Source organism: Anopheles maculipalpis, chromosome 2RL (genome assembly GCF_943734695.1).
Source record: "Anopheles maculipalpis chromosome 2RL, idAnoMacuDA_375_x, whole genome shotgun sequence".
NCBI classification, from domain to species: Eukaryota; Metazoa; Arthropoda; class Insecta; order Diptera; family Culicidae; genus Anopheles; species Anopheles maculipalpis.
The window spans coordinates 21,847,902-21,866,398 of NC_064871.1; the positions used below are offsets into that span (position 1 = coordinate 21,847,902).

Genomic DNA, 18,497 nt, shown 5'->3' on the forward strand with positions numbered 1-18,497 from the left:
ACAAAAAAAAGGCAAAATTCAATCACTTTAAAATCACAATATTCATCAAAATAATCAAAAAAAAAACTTTCAAAATCCTAACCCGGTGCACCAGTCCAAGCGCATCAACAAATTTTGACATTCTCAAGTAACAAAACTGATAGACGAATATTGACAAATCAGATAAGCGTTAAATACGTAGGTGCGTAGTAGCGTAAAATCAAATGTAATCAATTTTTCTTTTGCTTGAAATATAAAATCTACGATTATTAGCACAAAGAAACGAACAATATTGTAAGAAATGGCTGCAGTAAAATTTTGTGAAACAAAATGAATACCTGTTCTCCATGGCCTTTCGAATATCGCTAGTGCTGGCTGGAGTGGCGCTGGTTATGCAAAGGTGTCAAACCAAGTTTATCAAAGCAAATGAAAATTTCGTGAAATTATAGCCCTCCGTAAAGTTTTCTAGACATTTCGAAACGAAAAATTAATTTCACATTCACCAGATACGATCAACAGAGTTTGAATAAATTTACTAGACTAACAAAGTCTAGTAAAGTATCGGGTCGCGAGCGGAAGAGCTACTTCAATCGCTCCGCTCACCTAAATAAACGCGCTCTTTGCGCTAAATTAAAAAAAAAAAACACGTAGCCCAAGACTGAGCGAAGAGAGCACAGAGCAATTTGCGAACACCGCTCAGACGAGCTCTTCTGAGCAGTGCGCTCAACCTTCGACCAACCTTCACTTTCCGAGCTGAACGTGAGTTGCTCGTTCCGCTCATTGAAAAGAGCTGCTAGACGCAATACTAGTCTAATAGTTAAAGCAGACCCTGTATAACCGTGTACCGATCATCGTCCGTATCAGTCTCCCTATATTCAGTACTGGATTCTAATTGACAAGATTGCAAAATTCTACAGATGTATCGGAATATTCCTATCACTGAATGTAAAAATTCGTTATATGATTGCGAAGTTCCATGCACAAGCTTCCAATGTTGCACTTTCTATTTGAAACATTACCCTTAGGGATTTTACAATTATATGCACCGGATCCTTGAAAATACTCAGTACAAGTTTGTCATCGTAAACATGTTCCATAAACGCTTTAATATTTTTAATTTACATTTTTATTTTTATGCGTTCTTAGATGTTTAATTACTTAAACTAAATGCTTCATTTTCTAACCTAATTATGTAAATTTGGGCACATTTCGCATTTCCTTGCTCGTTTGCACGTCAATATTTTATAAGAGAGTTAAGGTGTCTTCTTCGCAATTACTCATATGGTTAGTTTTGTTTAGGCTAGTAAATGTTCGATGAATCGTAGCTTACCGAAACGGATCTATAGGAACGTAATGCAGTTGCAAGTCGATAGCATCTCACCGACAAAGCTGCAAGAGCCAAATTTGAATGAATCTTCAACCGAACACTGCTATATTGTAAATAACCCTGCTTACTTGCTAGCAACGAGGATGCAACCTCAGGAATGGCGGTATTCATGTCACAGATACTAGTTACATTACCCTACGCTAAGAAAACCTTGCATCCTAACCGGAATCTATGCGCACGGCGAATCTATTACATATTTACAAAAGTGTTGCACTTAGGGCAGGCTCGAATATTGGTAGCTCAATCCGTTTCGTGTTGTCATTGGCAATTGCAACAACCGGTGGCTGTCATATGCTAAGCGAGGGTCGCTTCTTTCTTTCACCTTTGCTGTTCTTGCCAAAGATGTTCCCGAGTGCCTTCGATACGCTGTTAACGCCCAGCTTCCTTCGCATCGGTAACGCGCGGAAAAGTTGGGTAGAACGTGCCTCACGAATCAGCGAGTGGAATGCAAGCGAAACGCCGGCAAAATTTTCCGCCGCCGATACCTCGTAGAACTGGCAAGAATATCTAAAGGATAGCTCCTGTCCATCGTTTACGGAAATTTCCCTGTTGGATAGAAGGAGAGAAATTATTTTAACAAAATAACCACCGATTTGTAAGAATGTCACCTCACGCTGTACTTACCTCGCATGATCGAGATCACTTTTGTTGCCCAGCAGCAATAGCGTATAGTATGAGGGCAACTTTAGCTTGGTCAGCTGTTGCAAGTAGTCGGCTGCCTCCTCGAAGCTCGCCTTATCACAGATAGAGTAGACGACCACGAATGCGTCACCCCAGCGAAGATGTTCATATAAGCAACCGCGTTTCTGTGACGAGAGAAGTAGCCAACAATATGTTTGCAAAGATTAGCTTAAACTATTTGAAAACATTTTTCTTTTCCTCAGCGATCAGCGATCTTTCTTACATCACATCGGGAAGTGTCCATAATTTCCACCTCGGTCGTAATGTTGTCATAGGTGATGCTGTGCCGATAAAGGAAGTCTGCAAAACAGAACAAATGTAACCAATGTAGCGATCAGCAACAACGCCCCAAATCGTGCCGTAAATTCTGTTCTGGATGAAAATGGCTATGCGGCAACACTTACCTCTCGCCGAGCTGTACTCCCCAATGTAACGCTTCGTGAGATAACGGACCGTGACGGCTGTGGAATGTAATAAACATACCCATTAGTGCATATAATTCCCACTCAGCTTTCTCCCTCCCGTTGTACAGTACAGTGCTTTTCCCAGCCCCGACGTTCAACCCGACTCTCGATCAGAAAGCCATTCGATGGCCTTCAAGGTGAAGTAATGCTCTGGCAGAGTGATTGCTGTTGCATTGATTTGGAAGCGTACGGCAGCGAACAAGTTTTGTGCGCTTGTGCCAGTTAAGGAAGACGGAAAGTATGTGCGCCCAGACGTATCGGCAGTGTTGTGAAATTGTTCTCGAAAAAGGGAACCAAAAGAACGATCGCTACCATCGAACGCCATCGGGTTCGCTCCGTCTAAAGCCGTGTGCGTCGTTTATGGACTCGCCGGTGTGAAGCCTGTTGAGACAGAAACCTAACCGTAGATGTTCTGCTGACGTCGTTTATCGCCGCTGAAATGGAAAGCTTGGCGTACTGGAAGCGGTAGAGGATGGTTGCTGGTGGTGTAGCGACATTATTTCCTTTTACGAAGGAAACCTGTCGATTATCACCCGCTTGGGAACAACATTCTGGTGGAGATCGGTGCTTGTTAAAGATGTTTTGGATTCTGATTTTTCATAATCAGTTCAATGTTGATCCCTCACTGTAGTAAATAGCATAAAAATATGTATTTCTGTCAAATAAATTCACTCTCTTACTCTCATGCTTTCTTCCTTGAATGCACAAGACACGCACGATCGAAGGGGATTCACGTATCCTCGGACGAACAATGTTATCTTCTGCAAATGTTTCAGTTAGAAACGATGCATTGTTTGTCGCCGGATTGTATAATAACAACCCCCCTCGAGGGTAGTTTCGACAACAGCAAGCACCGTTAACCACCATAAACCATTCTGCGAGCCATTCATGCCTTGCAGCCTGTGCCTGTGAATGATGCATCACAAAAGATAATTTCAATTCATTGCATTTCACTTACAGAGGCTTTCTTGCAAGTTCCACCTTGCAAAAAATCCCGAAATCTTGCGTCCTCCCTACATAATTTGTAACAGTTTGACTTTCGTGAACTGGCCACAATCGTATCACAATCGGGCCTCATTTATCTCGCCATTGTTGGGATACGCTATTGCTTCGATTCACGCTTCGGTGCAAGCTGCACCCTGAAAAAAAAACCCCACCACCGAGGATCTCCTCAGGACACCTCATTTTTCTACCGCGTTGTATTATTTTTCTTGATGAAAGGAAAAATCGTCAAAAGATCTCTTTATTATCGATGAACGACCGAATACATCGACGGTGTACAGGGGCCGGGAATAAAATATCAACGAAAAGCGTAAAACAAAATATTGCATCTTTTCCTTGCCGTGTTTCAATGCAGTAGTCTGTATGTCCGCTGATAGAGTCCTCATGCCAGCACACCACTGATCGTCTGTATGTAGGTCGAAGTTGAACGAAACACAGTTGAATTTTTGTGCCTCACGCACATTCACTCCACCTGACTGACCCCAAGCAGATCCCAGCATCCCATTTAATGGGTCTTTAGCCACTTCCTCCTTTCTGCCCTCGACCAACGCCAGCCGGCGAAGGCTTTTCGAATTATTAATTACGATTTATCACGCTTCAATAATCGATATCGGAGTGTCGAAGTCGTGGGACCGTTGTTTCGTCGAGTTTTCACCATCGATCGGCCGATAAAGATAATGCGTGTACGTTCGATACCGTCAACACGGCAAGTAGTTGTGGACCCTGTGCAGTGGAGCTGGTGGTTTGCTGCAGTCACGTGCACGTGATCGAAATATGCCGTTGGCGACCGGGCACGTAGACGAACGCATCGGTCATCATCGGCTGCCCTGTAGGCATACGAAATTTTGATCTGGTTCGATGGTGAAATGGGGAATTGATGAGAGGATAGGAGGGAATCGGTTTTCACTACTCACGTCTAATGATGTTGGGGGTGCACACGGGGCCAAACGCTGGAAGGGGGTCAGCGTCGTTTGACACCATTTTAATTCAAGGTTTGATGAGAGATTTTAAAGGAATGTTTTTCGTTGAGCTTGGTACCCTTTGGTCAAGATCAAATTAGGAATTTGTATCAAAAATTATCTAAGCATCTGGATCAGTTTCAGGCTAACTGTTAGGAACTAAACACCATGTATAAGGCAAAATTGAGCTACAAAATACCTTGAAGTTAGTATGTCCATATTGAACTAAGTCCTCAAGATCAATTCGAATCGTTTTGTTTTACATTTGAGTCGATAGTGCTTTATTCTCAGGCGATCTTGATCCTGCCATTTATTGCTTCTTCGATATGATTTTTCTCATGGCTGTATAGTACAGTTCTTGCGATGAATGAACGATATGGACGGAATTCAATGCATCAACGAAATTCATCCTAATATACAAAATTTTAGACAATATGGCACTGGACCGTCATAATCAATGGTGAATAAATAAATATAAAATTTTAAATATTTTTTTCTATTTTTTCGTTCTATTTTTCTTTTCCTTCCAGTATCTGCGACGATTGAACAGAACCCACAATTAAATGTGACCTACGGAGCAATTTCAAAGAAAATAAGATTTTAAATCCTTGTCTCAACAAACCCCACAAAAAAATTAAAATTAAAAATACCTACTAACGATGAGGAGCTTACCATTAAACCTAACATACCATAGACGTGGGAAAGAATCTGATTTGGATATTATTCAAGTAACGCAAGCTCTAGCAAGACCAATTTCTATTTCCCTCCTTAGCTTGCCTTTCAATACAGCTCGAAGACATCATCAACAACGAGAGAAAGCTTAATAAATTGCCCATTTACACTCTAAAACAGTACCAATAATAATAATTCAACTTCAGTGTCGTTGTCATTGCTTTCCGATCGATTCCAATGGGTTCGCATACAAGTTTACACCCCATTCTGATCGATTTCTCCCCCATTTCTCCTCAGCCTCATGTACCCAACAGAAGCACCTGTTCCGTTGTAATTAGGTTATAACAATTTCGAGTACCTTCAACCATTCGCAAGAAGTCCTGGTACGACTTCAATTCGACCCGCGTGGCAGTTTGCCTGATGTGAGTTGACATGTGCACCCTGCGAAAAAGTGCACCATGCGTCCGATTGCATTGGACACCGGTACCCGAGATCAATGCTAAAATAGGCTAATCGATTTCTCTAAACATGTAGCCGGTCGATTTGAATTTCACATCTGATCGGATGCAGATGAGTGAAACAGGAGAAAAAAAAACTAGGTTCACTTGTTACTTCTGCCGCTTCTTCCCAAATGGCCATTTCCACTTGTTTTGCTACAATAATACATTCCCCAACCAGCAATAACCATAACAATAAGCATAAAAATTACAGTTCTGTGTTTGGTACGTCGCGCACATCCAACCCACCCGACTTACCCGATTTGCCAACTTTGGCACTGCCAATGACGACCACCTTGAGCTTGTTTAAATTCGTCATTCCTTCAGTTGTGCTTTGGGCGGCCACCACCGTGGGGCCACCACCTTCTGGCTGCACTGTCCTCTTCCAAAATCTCGGCAACTGGCAAAAAACCGCAAGGCGCAACTTGGCGGCACAGTACGTGTAGGTTTAGGCCTTGCTCGGCACTGCGCGCTCTCGGTCAACGTGCTCCGGGGGACGTACGTGAATGAAGGGGTTGTTTTTTGAATTTTCAATTACTGTCCACCGCTGGGTAGGAGTCCGTTCCTTGTCGGACTTGTATGTGATGCGTGCGCCTGTCTGTGTCGCAAGTTTTTCCACTGTACTGGAACTATTTCTATGGCGAGGCCAAGTTTTACGCCTTCCACGGTCCAAAGCGGATGGACACTCTCAAGCTGGGGACGAGGTACGGTGAGGTAGCCGGATCACTGCTTGGTGTCGCCATTTTGTCCCGGCTATTGCAACTCCGGCCCGCAACAGTAGCAGTATGGTGTGCGAAGAAGTGATCGATCAGAATTCGAACCAACTGCTTGTGCCGTTGCCCCTTCCTAATGAGACACTTGGGTAATCCGCGGCAGGAAAAACGATCCAGCAAGGTTGCGAATGCTTGCAACACTCGATGGGATAGAACTTTAAAGAAACTGAATGAAAAGAGAGGAGAGAGAGAGAGAAAAAGGATAGAAATATGTAAAAAATATTGTTTAAACAACGCTGGGCCTCTTTGGTAAACATATGCAAGAGCAATGCTGCCTGCAAATGGAATGAACACATCGACAGCAACGGCAAAGCACCGCCACAACCCTTTTCCACCCGACTCTAGACGATCGATAACGATACGATCGAGTTTCGAATGGCATAAGTAATGTTCCGGTGCGCCAAGTGTAACATATTTTAATTAGGATGCAATTCCACTCCCATTTTCCATGGCTGCGCTCCAGAGTGTGCTCCATATCGATGGAACGAAACGACACGACGCGACGTACAGGAGGTTAAAAATAGTTGCAATTCTCTGGAATTGAGATGACACCCGGGTCTAGTCGACGCCGTCCGTGTCCGACAGTGTCGCTGGCCCAAACATCCAACCCGACGTACTGTGCACCAGCCCCATTTGCTGTCTGATCGTAACGAAACCGTCCGCCGGTCGCACAGAGCACCGATTCCAGCTCACCCGGAGGTGAGTAGAGTTGGTAAGGGCGCGACATGGCTGCAGCTGGCCTGATTTTGCCAACACCACAAACGAGGTTATGTAGTGCGCACCGAGGATGGGATGTGAAATTTTTGCATAATTTTAATAGATGCGATTGTAAATCTAAATAGCAACAAGCGCACAAAATGCTGTTGAAGGTGCAGCCAAGATTTACTATGCTCGAAAATGACGCCGGCATGCGGTACGGTTTGCGACGGAATGAAAAATAAGGGACGAAGTGAAATGAGGTTTTTTTTTCTTTTTTGTTTTCGATTTTGAGCTTTAAAAGCTATGGGTGAATCTCGGTATCTAGAAAAGAGCGATGTGAACACGGACACCCCATTTGTTACGATAGTTAGCCGTTTCATCTTCGAATTCGCAATGGAATTTGTAGCGAAGCATGCTCTTCGTGGTCATGAAATGAGGTGACTCCTCTCGCTGGGTTGCAGGTTCTTTTTTGTTGTTGAAAACTTTATGGAAAAGGAGGCAAAATGGCAAACCAGTGTTGGAAGTCATTCGATGATGCTATTTGAAGTGTATTGCAGAAATGAATTGGATTATTTTTATAGGAACGATTTAAACATTTTATAAACAATTTTCTTCTTTTATATAAGACAAAACCATTTTCAAACCCCACTGTTTGTAATCTATTTTGAAATACCCTATTTGATCCGAAATTTTTACAATATTTTAATGATATAACGACCTGGGCGTATTGCTCCAAAATTGTACATAGAAGGGATACAATAAAAGATACATTAGTTATGGAGATTCCTCGTGGGATCGACCTGTGTCCTAGCGATCCGCTCAATTATCCACTGTCTTTTATGCTCTGTCCTTTATGTGATCACAAAATTTAATTGAATTCTTAGTTATTTTGGATGAACTATGACCGATATAGTCGTGGAACTGCTATTGAAGATATATTCTCTATGATATTTGATGGCACATTTGAAAAATATTTTGGCGCCGGTAAGCACGTTATCCATCGAAGAGACTCACTACTGACCTCAACTACTGATCAACAGAAAAAATGGGATTTTTTGGCTAAACTTCTGTCAAATAACCTTATCCAATCTTTTTATACTTAATAAAATTCGTAGCAATTAAATTTTGTTTAATCCATCGAATGATCTGTGTGGTAGTTTTATTTTCATAAAAATCACAAATTCCTCTCATATTTTGTTTCTCGTTGCTGTTTCTGTAAGTTAAACATTGACTGCTTGAGCTTTTGATACTATTATACATTTTGAATTTTGTTTTAAAACTCCCTTTTTCATTCGAAACGAATTCCCATAAAGCCCAAAAACAGTATAACCATTTTTAACCGTGTACCCAACGCCAACATGTGCCTGTTTTAATGTCTCGATGCCGTCAATGGCAATGGTTTACCATTATTCATAATTGTTATTATCATCATTACGAAAGCTACCGTTGGCATTGTGGGCCGCACACACGGAACGAGAAAAAAGGCGGCATGACATAACAGACAAAATTGGCAAACAAACGAGCGCTCAGTGAATAATCGACTATAATATTATTGTTATTATGTAGGAAAACGCAATAACCCAGGACCGGCCTTCCAATATAAAGCAAAATGAGAAATTGAACATCTTGATGGTTGTTTTGTTCGTTTGTACTTTTTTTATTTTTGAACCTGATCTTACAACGAGTACAGTAAAAAAAAAATCATCGCTAGTGCTTGTGACGAATGAACCGCAAACCAGGCGAGTTCGAATTTCTCGCCTTTCCAAAACAAAACAGGAAAGCCCTAAAAAAAACAGAACGTAAAAACGCATGAAGTACACCACGCCTCAGTTTCCGGGTTTTCGATTTTGCCTGATTTATCCCGATTGTTGTCCACCTATCATCACTCAAGCGGTAGTGCGGTGCGGTAAACGAGCGGTCCCGCCACCCATTCCTTGACGGCGAGTGAGCGCACATCGAACAATCGACTTTCCCATTACAAACGATTCCCATTAGCGAAACCGTACGATCCTGGACAATCCTTGGACGCGTTGGCAAGAAATTGCACTCTCGTGTCGACCGGTTCGATCGGTATCCGCGCGCGCGCGCGTACACGCTAAATGATAAACAAGCCGCCAAAAAGGTAATCTAAAGCGGAATGGTAATGGTCGGCCACCGAAATGAGTTTATTATTGAATTACCCGCGAACCCGTGCATTAATCGTGCCGGGAATTGAAAATAAAAGCCATCAGTTTTATGCCATCATCAGTCCCACACCCCTTACCCCGGGTGCGTAGTGACCAAGCTCCCATGGCAAAACGGATGAGCATTATCGTACGCATCCATTCGATTATTTCGCGATAGGCGCGACAAAGAAAGTTTCAAAGCAACACAGCAGAATGGTTGTAGAGTGTCTGCAAAAATGCATCAGTAAATTTTACACGGCCATAAACATAAAAATACACACGATACCGTGGACACACAACGGAACTGTTCTGTCCGCCGGCTATAAAATGTTGTTTTCCTCTTTGGTGGTGTCACATTCTGTGCGCGCGCGTAACAGTAAATCAGTAAAATTTTGTCCAGTAATAAAAATTAATTAAAATATGCCGTTAAATGGCGCACAGCGTTATGCATCATGCCTGCAGCTGTGAATAAAATTTATAGTTGCGGATACAGTGAAAAAAGCAGATACTGTGTAATCTATTATCTTTTTTAAAAAATGGGATAATTGTATCGCAATAAGCTCCTAAAAATGTGCAAATTAAATTTATCTACTCGGAAGCAATTCTAATAAAGTGCGGAACAAAGGTTTGTTCTTCTATCGTGACAGCATGTTTGTAACCTCCTTTGAGGTAGGTCTACACAACCGTTTCGGTTCCGAAAACTACGAAGCAAACCCATGACTCTGGGTCGCTTAATTTTCGACTTTCGACGACAAACGGTTTCCTATCGTGCCGTACCATCCGAACTGGGGATGGTGTGTATCACATACCAATAAGGATTGCAGTAATTTACACCTCCCGTTAGCAAAACAAGCATGGCTTATAACATTTGCCAACAAACATGCACTGGCGTTGTCCGTATCCCATGATCAAGCATCCTCAAGAGCAGTCAAGAATTTTCCACAAACCATGGGGCGAAAAAAGAAATATCCATTTAACGTTTATTTATGTTCTTTTCTGCAGTCACATACTGAAAGCGGAATTGTTTGCGACACCGGTCGTATCATCTTCGATCATCCCCATGCACACACAAACACACCGGATGGAAAAGGTTGCTCAGGTCCAGTTCGATCTTTTTTAGGGCACATAATTTATGCGCTCAAATAATACCACTCAAAAGCGAGTCGGGCTGGTGGTGGAGAAGAAATTTTCGGTGCTGGTAAGTTTTGCTAAAATTTCAAATTTCTCCAATCACGATCTGCCCAGCGCAAGCGGAGCAATAATTCTCCAAACCGAAGCACTCCGGCAAAGATTGCTCGCGGGCCGGGATCGGCGATCGTACTTTCTATTGATCTTGAATGGTTTATGGGTTCATCGTTGAAAGTTCAGCCGCCGTCAACTTTGGAAGATTGGTGTTTCCTTGCTGCGAAACAAAACCAAAAAAAAGAGCAACGCCGGTTCATACTGATCGGATTGATTGACTGCACAAGGCTTCGTTTTAATGGAGTTGTGGGCTAGCTCTGCACAAATCGATCTGCTTTGTCTTGTTCCGGTGTAATGTCGAGACGCGAAGTGCAGGCACCAAAGTAATTCGCTCGTGGGTGAACCAGTAGAACGTTAAATTAGGGAGCGTTTATGGTTATGGTGAGGTACCACAGTTAGGCCACCGAATGGAAGCTGCTATCGAATGTATCAGAGCTTTCCTAAATTTGGTATTTTAAACACCCACATAGTACGTTGGATAAATTTTTATATATTATTATTTCATATACTTTATGTATATGACGGCTTGCGCCGTACTGACAACACCGCATGTGATAACTATGTATTTAAACAAGATTTCCGGGGCATTTCCTCCCTGTCTTTTGCTCTATTCTGGGCATGATCGGTTGCATATTTTTAGGTTAATAAGCTCTTTGACTCCAGGCGAATAAAATACTTCAAAAAAGTTTTTAATTCAATTATCAGAGTTCGCATTTGTTTAAAAAAAACAGAGCTCCCCTTTTAGCCCTACTTCGTTAAACCTGCCACCGGAATATATGCAATATATACGAATATATGCTACCATCGCTCCCTGCATCTGCTCACCAATGCATCTCACACACAACAACACACTACCGAATCGCTCCAAATGCGGTCAAATGCAGAGCAGCAAACGCACATTCTATACCTCGGACCGTAGGCTGACCCACTGTCACCGCTTTTTTTTTGTTGTTGCTAGAAAATCGTTGTACACCGGCGCCACCATGTACGCTAACCGTGTGCTATAAATAGTTAAACCCGGCGACGGTTGAAGTGCATCGATGCCGCAGGAATGCATATGAAAAATTAGAAAGAGTAAGCACGTTGGCTGAGGAAGGAGGGGGGGGGGGGAGAGAGAAGGTGTTCGAATGGGGTGGATAGCGCCATACATTTATCGCAACCGATAAATATGCTAAATCGAAAGCCAAACGGCCCAGACATAAAACGGGCCGGGTAATGCAAAAAGCCGGACGACGGGTTGATCTATCCGAAACCGAATCCACCGAAACGAATCGAGACTCCTGTCGCGGTGATCGCGCCCGCGTTCCTCGCTTTCCCGGACGCACAAGTCACCACCCTCCGCCTTTCGCTTTAGGGTTTTGGCGTCTCGCTCCCTACCCCGTCCGCGTGGGGTGCGATTGAGTTGTAGGAGTACATAATTTGCAAATTGAGCGTAATATTTTGCGATAAATCATAGCATTTTGCCTACTCGCGCTCGCTGCTGCTGCTGCTCCCTGGTCGGACATTCGTTAAACTAGGAGAGCTCGATGGATGATGTCTGCACCTCGTTGCTTGCGTTGATTTTATGTTTTGCCCTGATGCGGAGGCAGTGAGCCGTACCGAGCGCATTAGTGCCTTGTTGTGCTGTGCAGGGGGAGGTAGAAATCGCTGCGGGTGGATCTATTCCTTCAGCGCTAAACCCAAACCCGCGAACCCGATGCCGATCGCAGGACGCACGGAACACTGGTCAGGAAACGTAGCTAGGGAGAGATAGCGCTTTGGTGCCACAATGATGGTGGGCAATTTATTATTCGCTCCCGATTCGTTTTCGATTTCCTGCATTGTGCCCGGTGCTTGGTGCATTCGCTGGCGTGCAGTGATCGTAAGTTGGTCATCGAAAGATCGGTTGCATTTTGGCTGCATTTGGGATCGCGGGTGACTCACCCGACCTGGACTACCAATCGCCACTCGGTATCGTGACCGGGACTGGGTTGGATTTTATAATTTGCAATACCCGCGCGCTCGCTCGAACGCTCTATCGTTCTCTGCTTCCCGGTTCCCAGTAGGGTTCGGAATCATTAATTTCAGTTTGGCTGTGCTACAATTTATGCAATAACAATAACAACGAAAGTGTATCGAAAGGCAGTTTAGCCCTAACACGACAAAGACTAAAAGCTAGCAAAGCGCTCATTTTTGCTGCTTTTTAGCCTTTTATTTATGCTATTATTGCTAGTTTTGCTTTCGAATCTGGGTGGCCTTACCGTGGTGCTCGAAATCGAGAAAAGCGCAGAAATCCTGGCGCACAAGGAAATACAAACGAAACCAAACTGCCGAAACGGTTGCCCCGCAGGAAGAGATAATCTTTAATGAGCTTTTCATTTCCATTTGGCTGTGAACCAGCTGGAACCGGCACCGTTCCGGCAGTTTATGTTGGTTTTTCCTCCCGCCGACCGATCAACGTTCGTCACGTCGTCTTTTCGGCACCACCAGTGCCAAAGCGGTACTGGTACGAGATAAAAATTCACTTCTGCGGTGTAATAATAATAAATTAAACCGAACCCGAAGGAAGGTAGAGACCTTCAACAGGGCTGGAAGAAGCAGTTTGACTGCATCTTGAAACAACAAAGGACCCAACGGTAGACCAGAGTAGTCGACGCAGTAAGGAAAAGTTCTTCTTTTTCCCCCCAGAGAGAGACCTTTACTTCATTCGTCAATTAGGATTAAATGGGGTTGATGGGCTTCTTCAGGTGGTAAGCTGTACGATTATCCACCCGGCTAGTGGTTGGCAGATCGGTTCGCAACGATAAGACCGATAAGGTCGACCCGATTGCATCTGCACCGTTAATGCAGCGGATGTAACCGCTAAAGCTTCATGCCCAGTGGGTGGGATAGGTGGTGTTTTCGGAAAGAAAGCCCTATAAATGGCATTTTCCCATCTGAGCGACGGATTGCTGACGATCATCTGTCACGACCGCTAGACCGTCGGTTAGCATCAAGATTGCTCAGCGGGATTTAAGATTGCCCTGATGCGATGTGAAAAGGGGTCCGAAGCGAGCGCATCCTACAACCAGACACACGGTCGAGATTGATTATTTATTTAGTGGCTGGATGGGGACTCGATGGGAATGAAGTGTCACGGGATTGATGTAGGACTAGATTGGTAACGGCAGTCGGTAAAATGGTTGCAACCTGTTTTCCATATGCTTGATCACGGGAATGGTGCATTTGGGAAGTGGTTTTGGGTGTGAAACTTGCCCTTCCACAATTTCTAGCTAAAAGTTTAAATAGCCAATGTTAAATAGTAATAACCAATTAAAGTTAAAGAATCTGCAAAATGTATGTTTCTTTAGAAAGTAAAGAAATTAACACTAGAACCACCGAATCAGTCATTTTGACTGGTTTCATACCTTTTCAGTGGATGTATATTTTATAGATAAACAATACTGTCGACGTTGATGTATGACTTTTACACATTCAATAAAATGTTCTTCTCTTTTTATTTTAAAATTAGCGATGTAATGTAATATTGATATTGAGTTACGTGATGGTTAATTCTACCTCAACCAGTCATTTTGACCGGTGGTTTTTGGAACGACGAGCAGCGTATTTCAATGCAAAATTCTCACAAACAGGTGATTATATTCAACCGAAAGACGTATTTCTTGCAGTATAACTTAAAGATAATATAAAGTATAGAAGAAAAAAAAGTATAGTTTAATAATTTTATAAGTAACAAGGATGCAATGAAATGATGCTTTGCACATTTTACTGTAAACGATTTTAATCTTTGAGGTTTGCAACACAACAGTATAAATTATTTACTGGCTGTATTTTGAATTATTGACTGGCTGGCCCCGTATGTGTGGAAGGACAACGGAGGAACCGGGACAATGACGAGCTGAACGAACTGTATGACGATCTCACCGTCGTGCAGCGTATTAGGCTCGCCAGGCACCGATGGGCTGGCCGATTTATGCGCATGGCACCGAACGATCCTGCTCGGAAGGTCCTTTTAAGTCGTCCACATGGACAGAGGAGGCGTGGTAGGCCCAGATTGAGGTGGGAGGATGACATGGAATCATACGCCATCAAGACCGGGATAACGGTTTGGAACGGATTTATTTGATAAACACCAGTCATTTTCCACTGGTCGCGGTAGAGTTGCACGCGAAAAAAACCTCGGTAGCTCTGGTGTTAAATTTTTTTGTCTGCATTAAACCTATTCTTACGGTCAAGCCAAACTTACCAAACAACCAAACTTGCCCGAAACAATTACAATTTACCAAACTTTAACTGCTATATTTTCATTAAGAATGAATAAATTAGGAGCAAACAGATGTTTTGTAATTTGTTCAACATTGCAAATCCTGTTCACCAGGCTCAATTATACTCAAAATAACTACAAATGAGGCATTTCTGTGAAAGAAATATAAGCGGCATCGGTCGTTCACGCGGTAGGAGTGGGTATGAAAACCCATCTGGCCCTTTTTCCATTCAGGAAATGGCTTGTCCTAATGCAGATTGCGATGTCAAATGAAAAATAAGAATACCAGCATAAACTAGCGGGACGTTAATTAAGTGAGAGGAAGATTTAAATGGTTTATCAAAACTTTGATAAAATTCGAAAAATAAATTCTATCCTTATATCCAAACTGTTTTATTTTTAATACTTACGTTAGGATACCGACGCTAGGATAAAATAATTTGGTAATATTTTCCTAATGAAACTCTAGTGATCCTAATGATCACCTCAATCACATTCGTATTACCAGCTTTACGTATTAATCGATTCATCAAACTTGTTTTTAAGCATAAACCACTTCTTCATAAAAAAAAACTGTACGATTATTGCTGAAGCCCTGTTTCTCACGAGCCACCGATCGCGAGCTCTTTCACTATTCCGACACATCACCACACTGTCCGCAATCCATCGTGGCGAGTTTTCGGTTACATCGCTTTGAACTTTAAGTGTGTGTGTGTGTGTGTTGTGTGCTTCAGTTTTTTTACTGACTTGGCAAAAGCTGGAAACCACACCACCGACGCCACGGCACCTGGAAACATTGTTTGCTTTCCTTGTTTAGGGCGCACTTTGTCGATTAAAAAAAAAAAAAGGCCACCAACCGCCGCCACGATGCAATGCTGCTTGATGCAACATTTATCGTTTCCCCCATTTGTCGCCACCCACCCCACCGGGTGGGATGTATGGGAAGAGTGGTGGGGAAAGGATAGGACCAGGAAAGCACTTATAGGACTCCTCGGTTGAAAACTCTAAATGTTGCACTCGAATGTAGATATGTTTGCGTTTCTGTGTCGCTTTTCCCTCACACACGCACAACCTCCCATCCCTGTGCCAGCTGCATAAAACGCATCGTTTGCTCGGTTGCGGAGGTTCATGCTGCAGGCTCCCCGCTTTTCTGCACCCGTGTCATTTCGGTCGTTTGACAAATCCGATTAATTGCCCAGGGTTTAGACGATGCCGACCACCTCCCGCATAGTGGCCCGGAGAAAGATAGCGAAGAAATAGGAGAACTAATACGTCAAAACGGCAACACGCGGCCGGCGGTCTCGTGGTGCGGCCCATTTATAGTGCGCCCGGCCGGTCGGTACGCTATCGGACCGATTTCATATCGCATCGCAATCGGCGTGAAACCATTTTGCGTTATGATGGTTGGCCGTGTTTTCGTTGCTTGTGGCGCGGTGCCGGGGAGTAGGTTATCGCGTGTTTGCGTCCCGTCCTACCGAGGGAGAACTATAATTAAAGCATTTTTTTTATATTTATTTTGATTATACAGGATTGTGTTGAATAATTGGAAAGAAGAGAAAAATAAAACCCTTGCCGAACCATTTGTTGTGGCGAATGGGGGACGGCTTTTTTTTTTGGGAAGGCGCGATTTATAGCTCCACTCAGCGAGCGCCGCCCTGTTTTAGTTTGGATCAGGAAGGCAGGTGTTGGAAGGATTGGGAAGAGCGCAATTGACACACGTGCCAATTTGTGTTGAACGCTTTTCATCGGAAATATTGTATTGTTGCTGATGTGCGAAAAAGAACAAACTGGTCGATTTATAAAACAAATTAAATAAATAGCAACGAACCCCCAAAAGAGAGATTAATTTCATCAAATCATATCGAGTGGAAGTTCTGTGCTTGGTGTGATATACGATAGCTTTGAAGTTAGAATGATATTATTCATAAAAAGTGACTGCAATTGTTGAACTCCCAAGGTATTGTTGTTGATTTGAATGAATCTCTTAGTGTTCGAAGTGATCATTTTCAAAAACTTAAATTCACCAGAATCGTCACAATGTTAGTACCTTTTTCACTTTCAGCAAACATAATCCTCTACACGCATCGTTTGTTTTCGATGAAGTGACAAACCATTAACAATACACTTCAGACCATCAATTATATGGTGACTTTTGTAATAGCCATTAGCCCGGTGCGAAAGTGATTTCAATTCATCTGTTTTGCTGCTCCCATACAACCATACAAACCAAAGTTCACAGTCTCACAACACAAGCCTTGTGGTATGGAATTCCGGTATATCGTTCCAAGCGAATGTCGTGCAAATGGCGATATGGAAATGGGGAGCGACCCATCATAAACCATCGGCTAATCCCGCCGACAAATAGCAGTCGGGTAAGATTGGCATGCAATACTCCCGGAGGTTGGAGGCCCAAGGGTGGCTAAATAGATTGGAACGGACCCATTGCGTGTTAGACCGTTTTTGTTTGTGTGTGCTTCTTGCGCGTCTCTTTTGCAATGGAAACCCTTCGGGTTGCCCATTTGAGCAGGATGACGAACCGACCGATGTTGTGCCACAATCGTTCAAAACGCGATCTGCATGATCACGCGCGGTGACAGCTAGCGCGAGTGGAAGCTTAGCGAAGGATTAAGGGATCGCCCTCGGGAACCTCGGGACGCGTCCCGGCGAGTCGACGAGTCGGGGTCTTTGCAGCTGAACCAAACGCACTAGACTTGGTGCGGATTATTATTGTCGCCTGTCCGGGGTGCTAGGTTGGGAGCAAAGCGGATCGCTTTCGGTGGACAAAAACCCGGTGCCCGGAGATTGAGACATGCATCGATCCACAGGTCGGAGGAATGGGAAGAGAGCGCGAGAGCAAGTGAGTCCCGGAGCAGAGTTGGCCCCGCATGATGTAAGCAGACAGCTGCCACTCGCACCAACACTCGGGGAAAACTTTCACCGAATGAAAGGAAAAGTTGGTGAACTTTGGCGGGCCTTGGCATGTGTGTGCTCGCCATGGGCGCCTGCTCGTTCACCCATCTAACTGGTTACGGCATCCTCTGCTCTCCTTTCCAACGGGTACGATCGGGCTAGCTAACTAGCTAAATCCTTGCAGCACTGAAGGCTGCACACCATCGGATAGGGTGCGCTGGTTGCGATCAGAAGGATTCGCTCGGTTCGCTTGTTTATGTGTTTATTTAATTTTTATTGCACCCGACTAATGCATCACTGGGCCAGCGCAAATCGCTGCGATGCACAAAGACGACACCACCGAGATCCATCTCCTGCTCGCTTAGCGCTTAGGGCATATTACGACGATTTTGCCCCTTTGTCGCACTCCTCGCAACTTTGCTTTGCTCGCTTCGTCTTTTCGCCTAATTTATACGATGCACTACGGGGTTTTGCACTCGGTTGATTGCTTTTGCAAAGTTCGCAGCAATTTGACACACCATAAATCAGGGTTCACTTGTTTGCTTCGCTGCGATCAGCCCGCGTCCCGCGTGGGTACGTAATTTAAAATTGCTGACTTATTGCGGGCCACTTCGCTGTCGATAGGCTGACTCATCATCTATGCTCCCGGCTGAGGCAAGGGCAAGGTGTATCGGGTGCGGATGTGTGTGTATTTTTAGCTTTTGTATTCCAATTTTGTTTAGTGAAATATAAAACACTGCAGGCGATTAACCTGCGTACCCTGGCGACAAATGGATGACATTCGAGGAAAGAACTGTGTGTGGACATGGAATTAGTAGTGCGTA

The 18,497-nt window shown here is 43.7% G+C and overlaps 2 protein-coding genes across 2 annotated transcripts in view; one reads left to right on the plus strand and one right to left on the minus strand.

The window, feature by feature from the left end:
• LOC126558402 (sorbitol dehydrogenase-like) overlaps positions 1-18,497 on the plus strand; it is a 286,926-nt gene that overhangs the window by 61,304 nt on the left and 207,125 nt on the right. The window lies entirely within an intron of this gene.
• On the minus strand, positions 1,646-5,974 carry LOC126559062 (ras-related and estrogen-regulated growth inhibitor-like). Its single transcript, XM_050215167.1, has 5 exons — positions 5,900-5,974; positions 2,452-2,508; positions 2,271-2,347; positions 1,991-2,172; positions 1,646-1,912 (listed from the first exon to the last, which is right to left on the minus strand). Exons 1-5 carry the CDS (start codon positions 5,958-5,960, stop codon positions 1,654-1,656), a joined length of 636 nt encoding a protein of 211 aa, XP_050071124.1. The 5' UTR covers positions 5,961-5,974; the 3' UTR covers positions 1,646-1,653.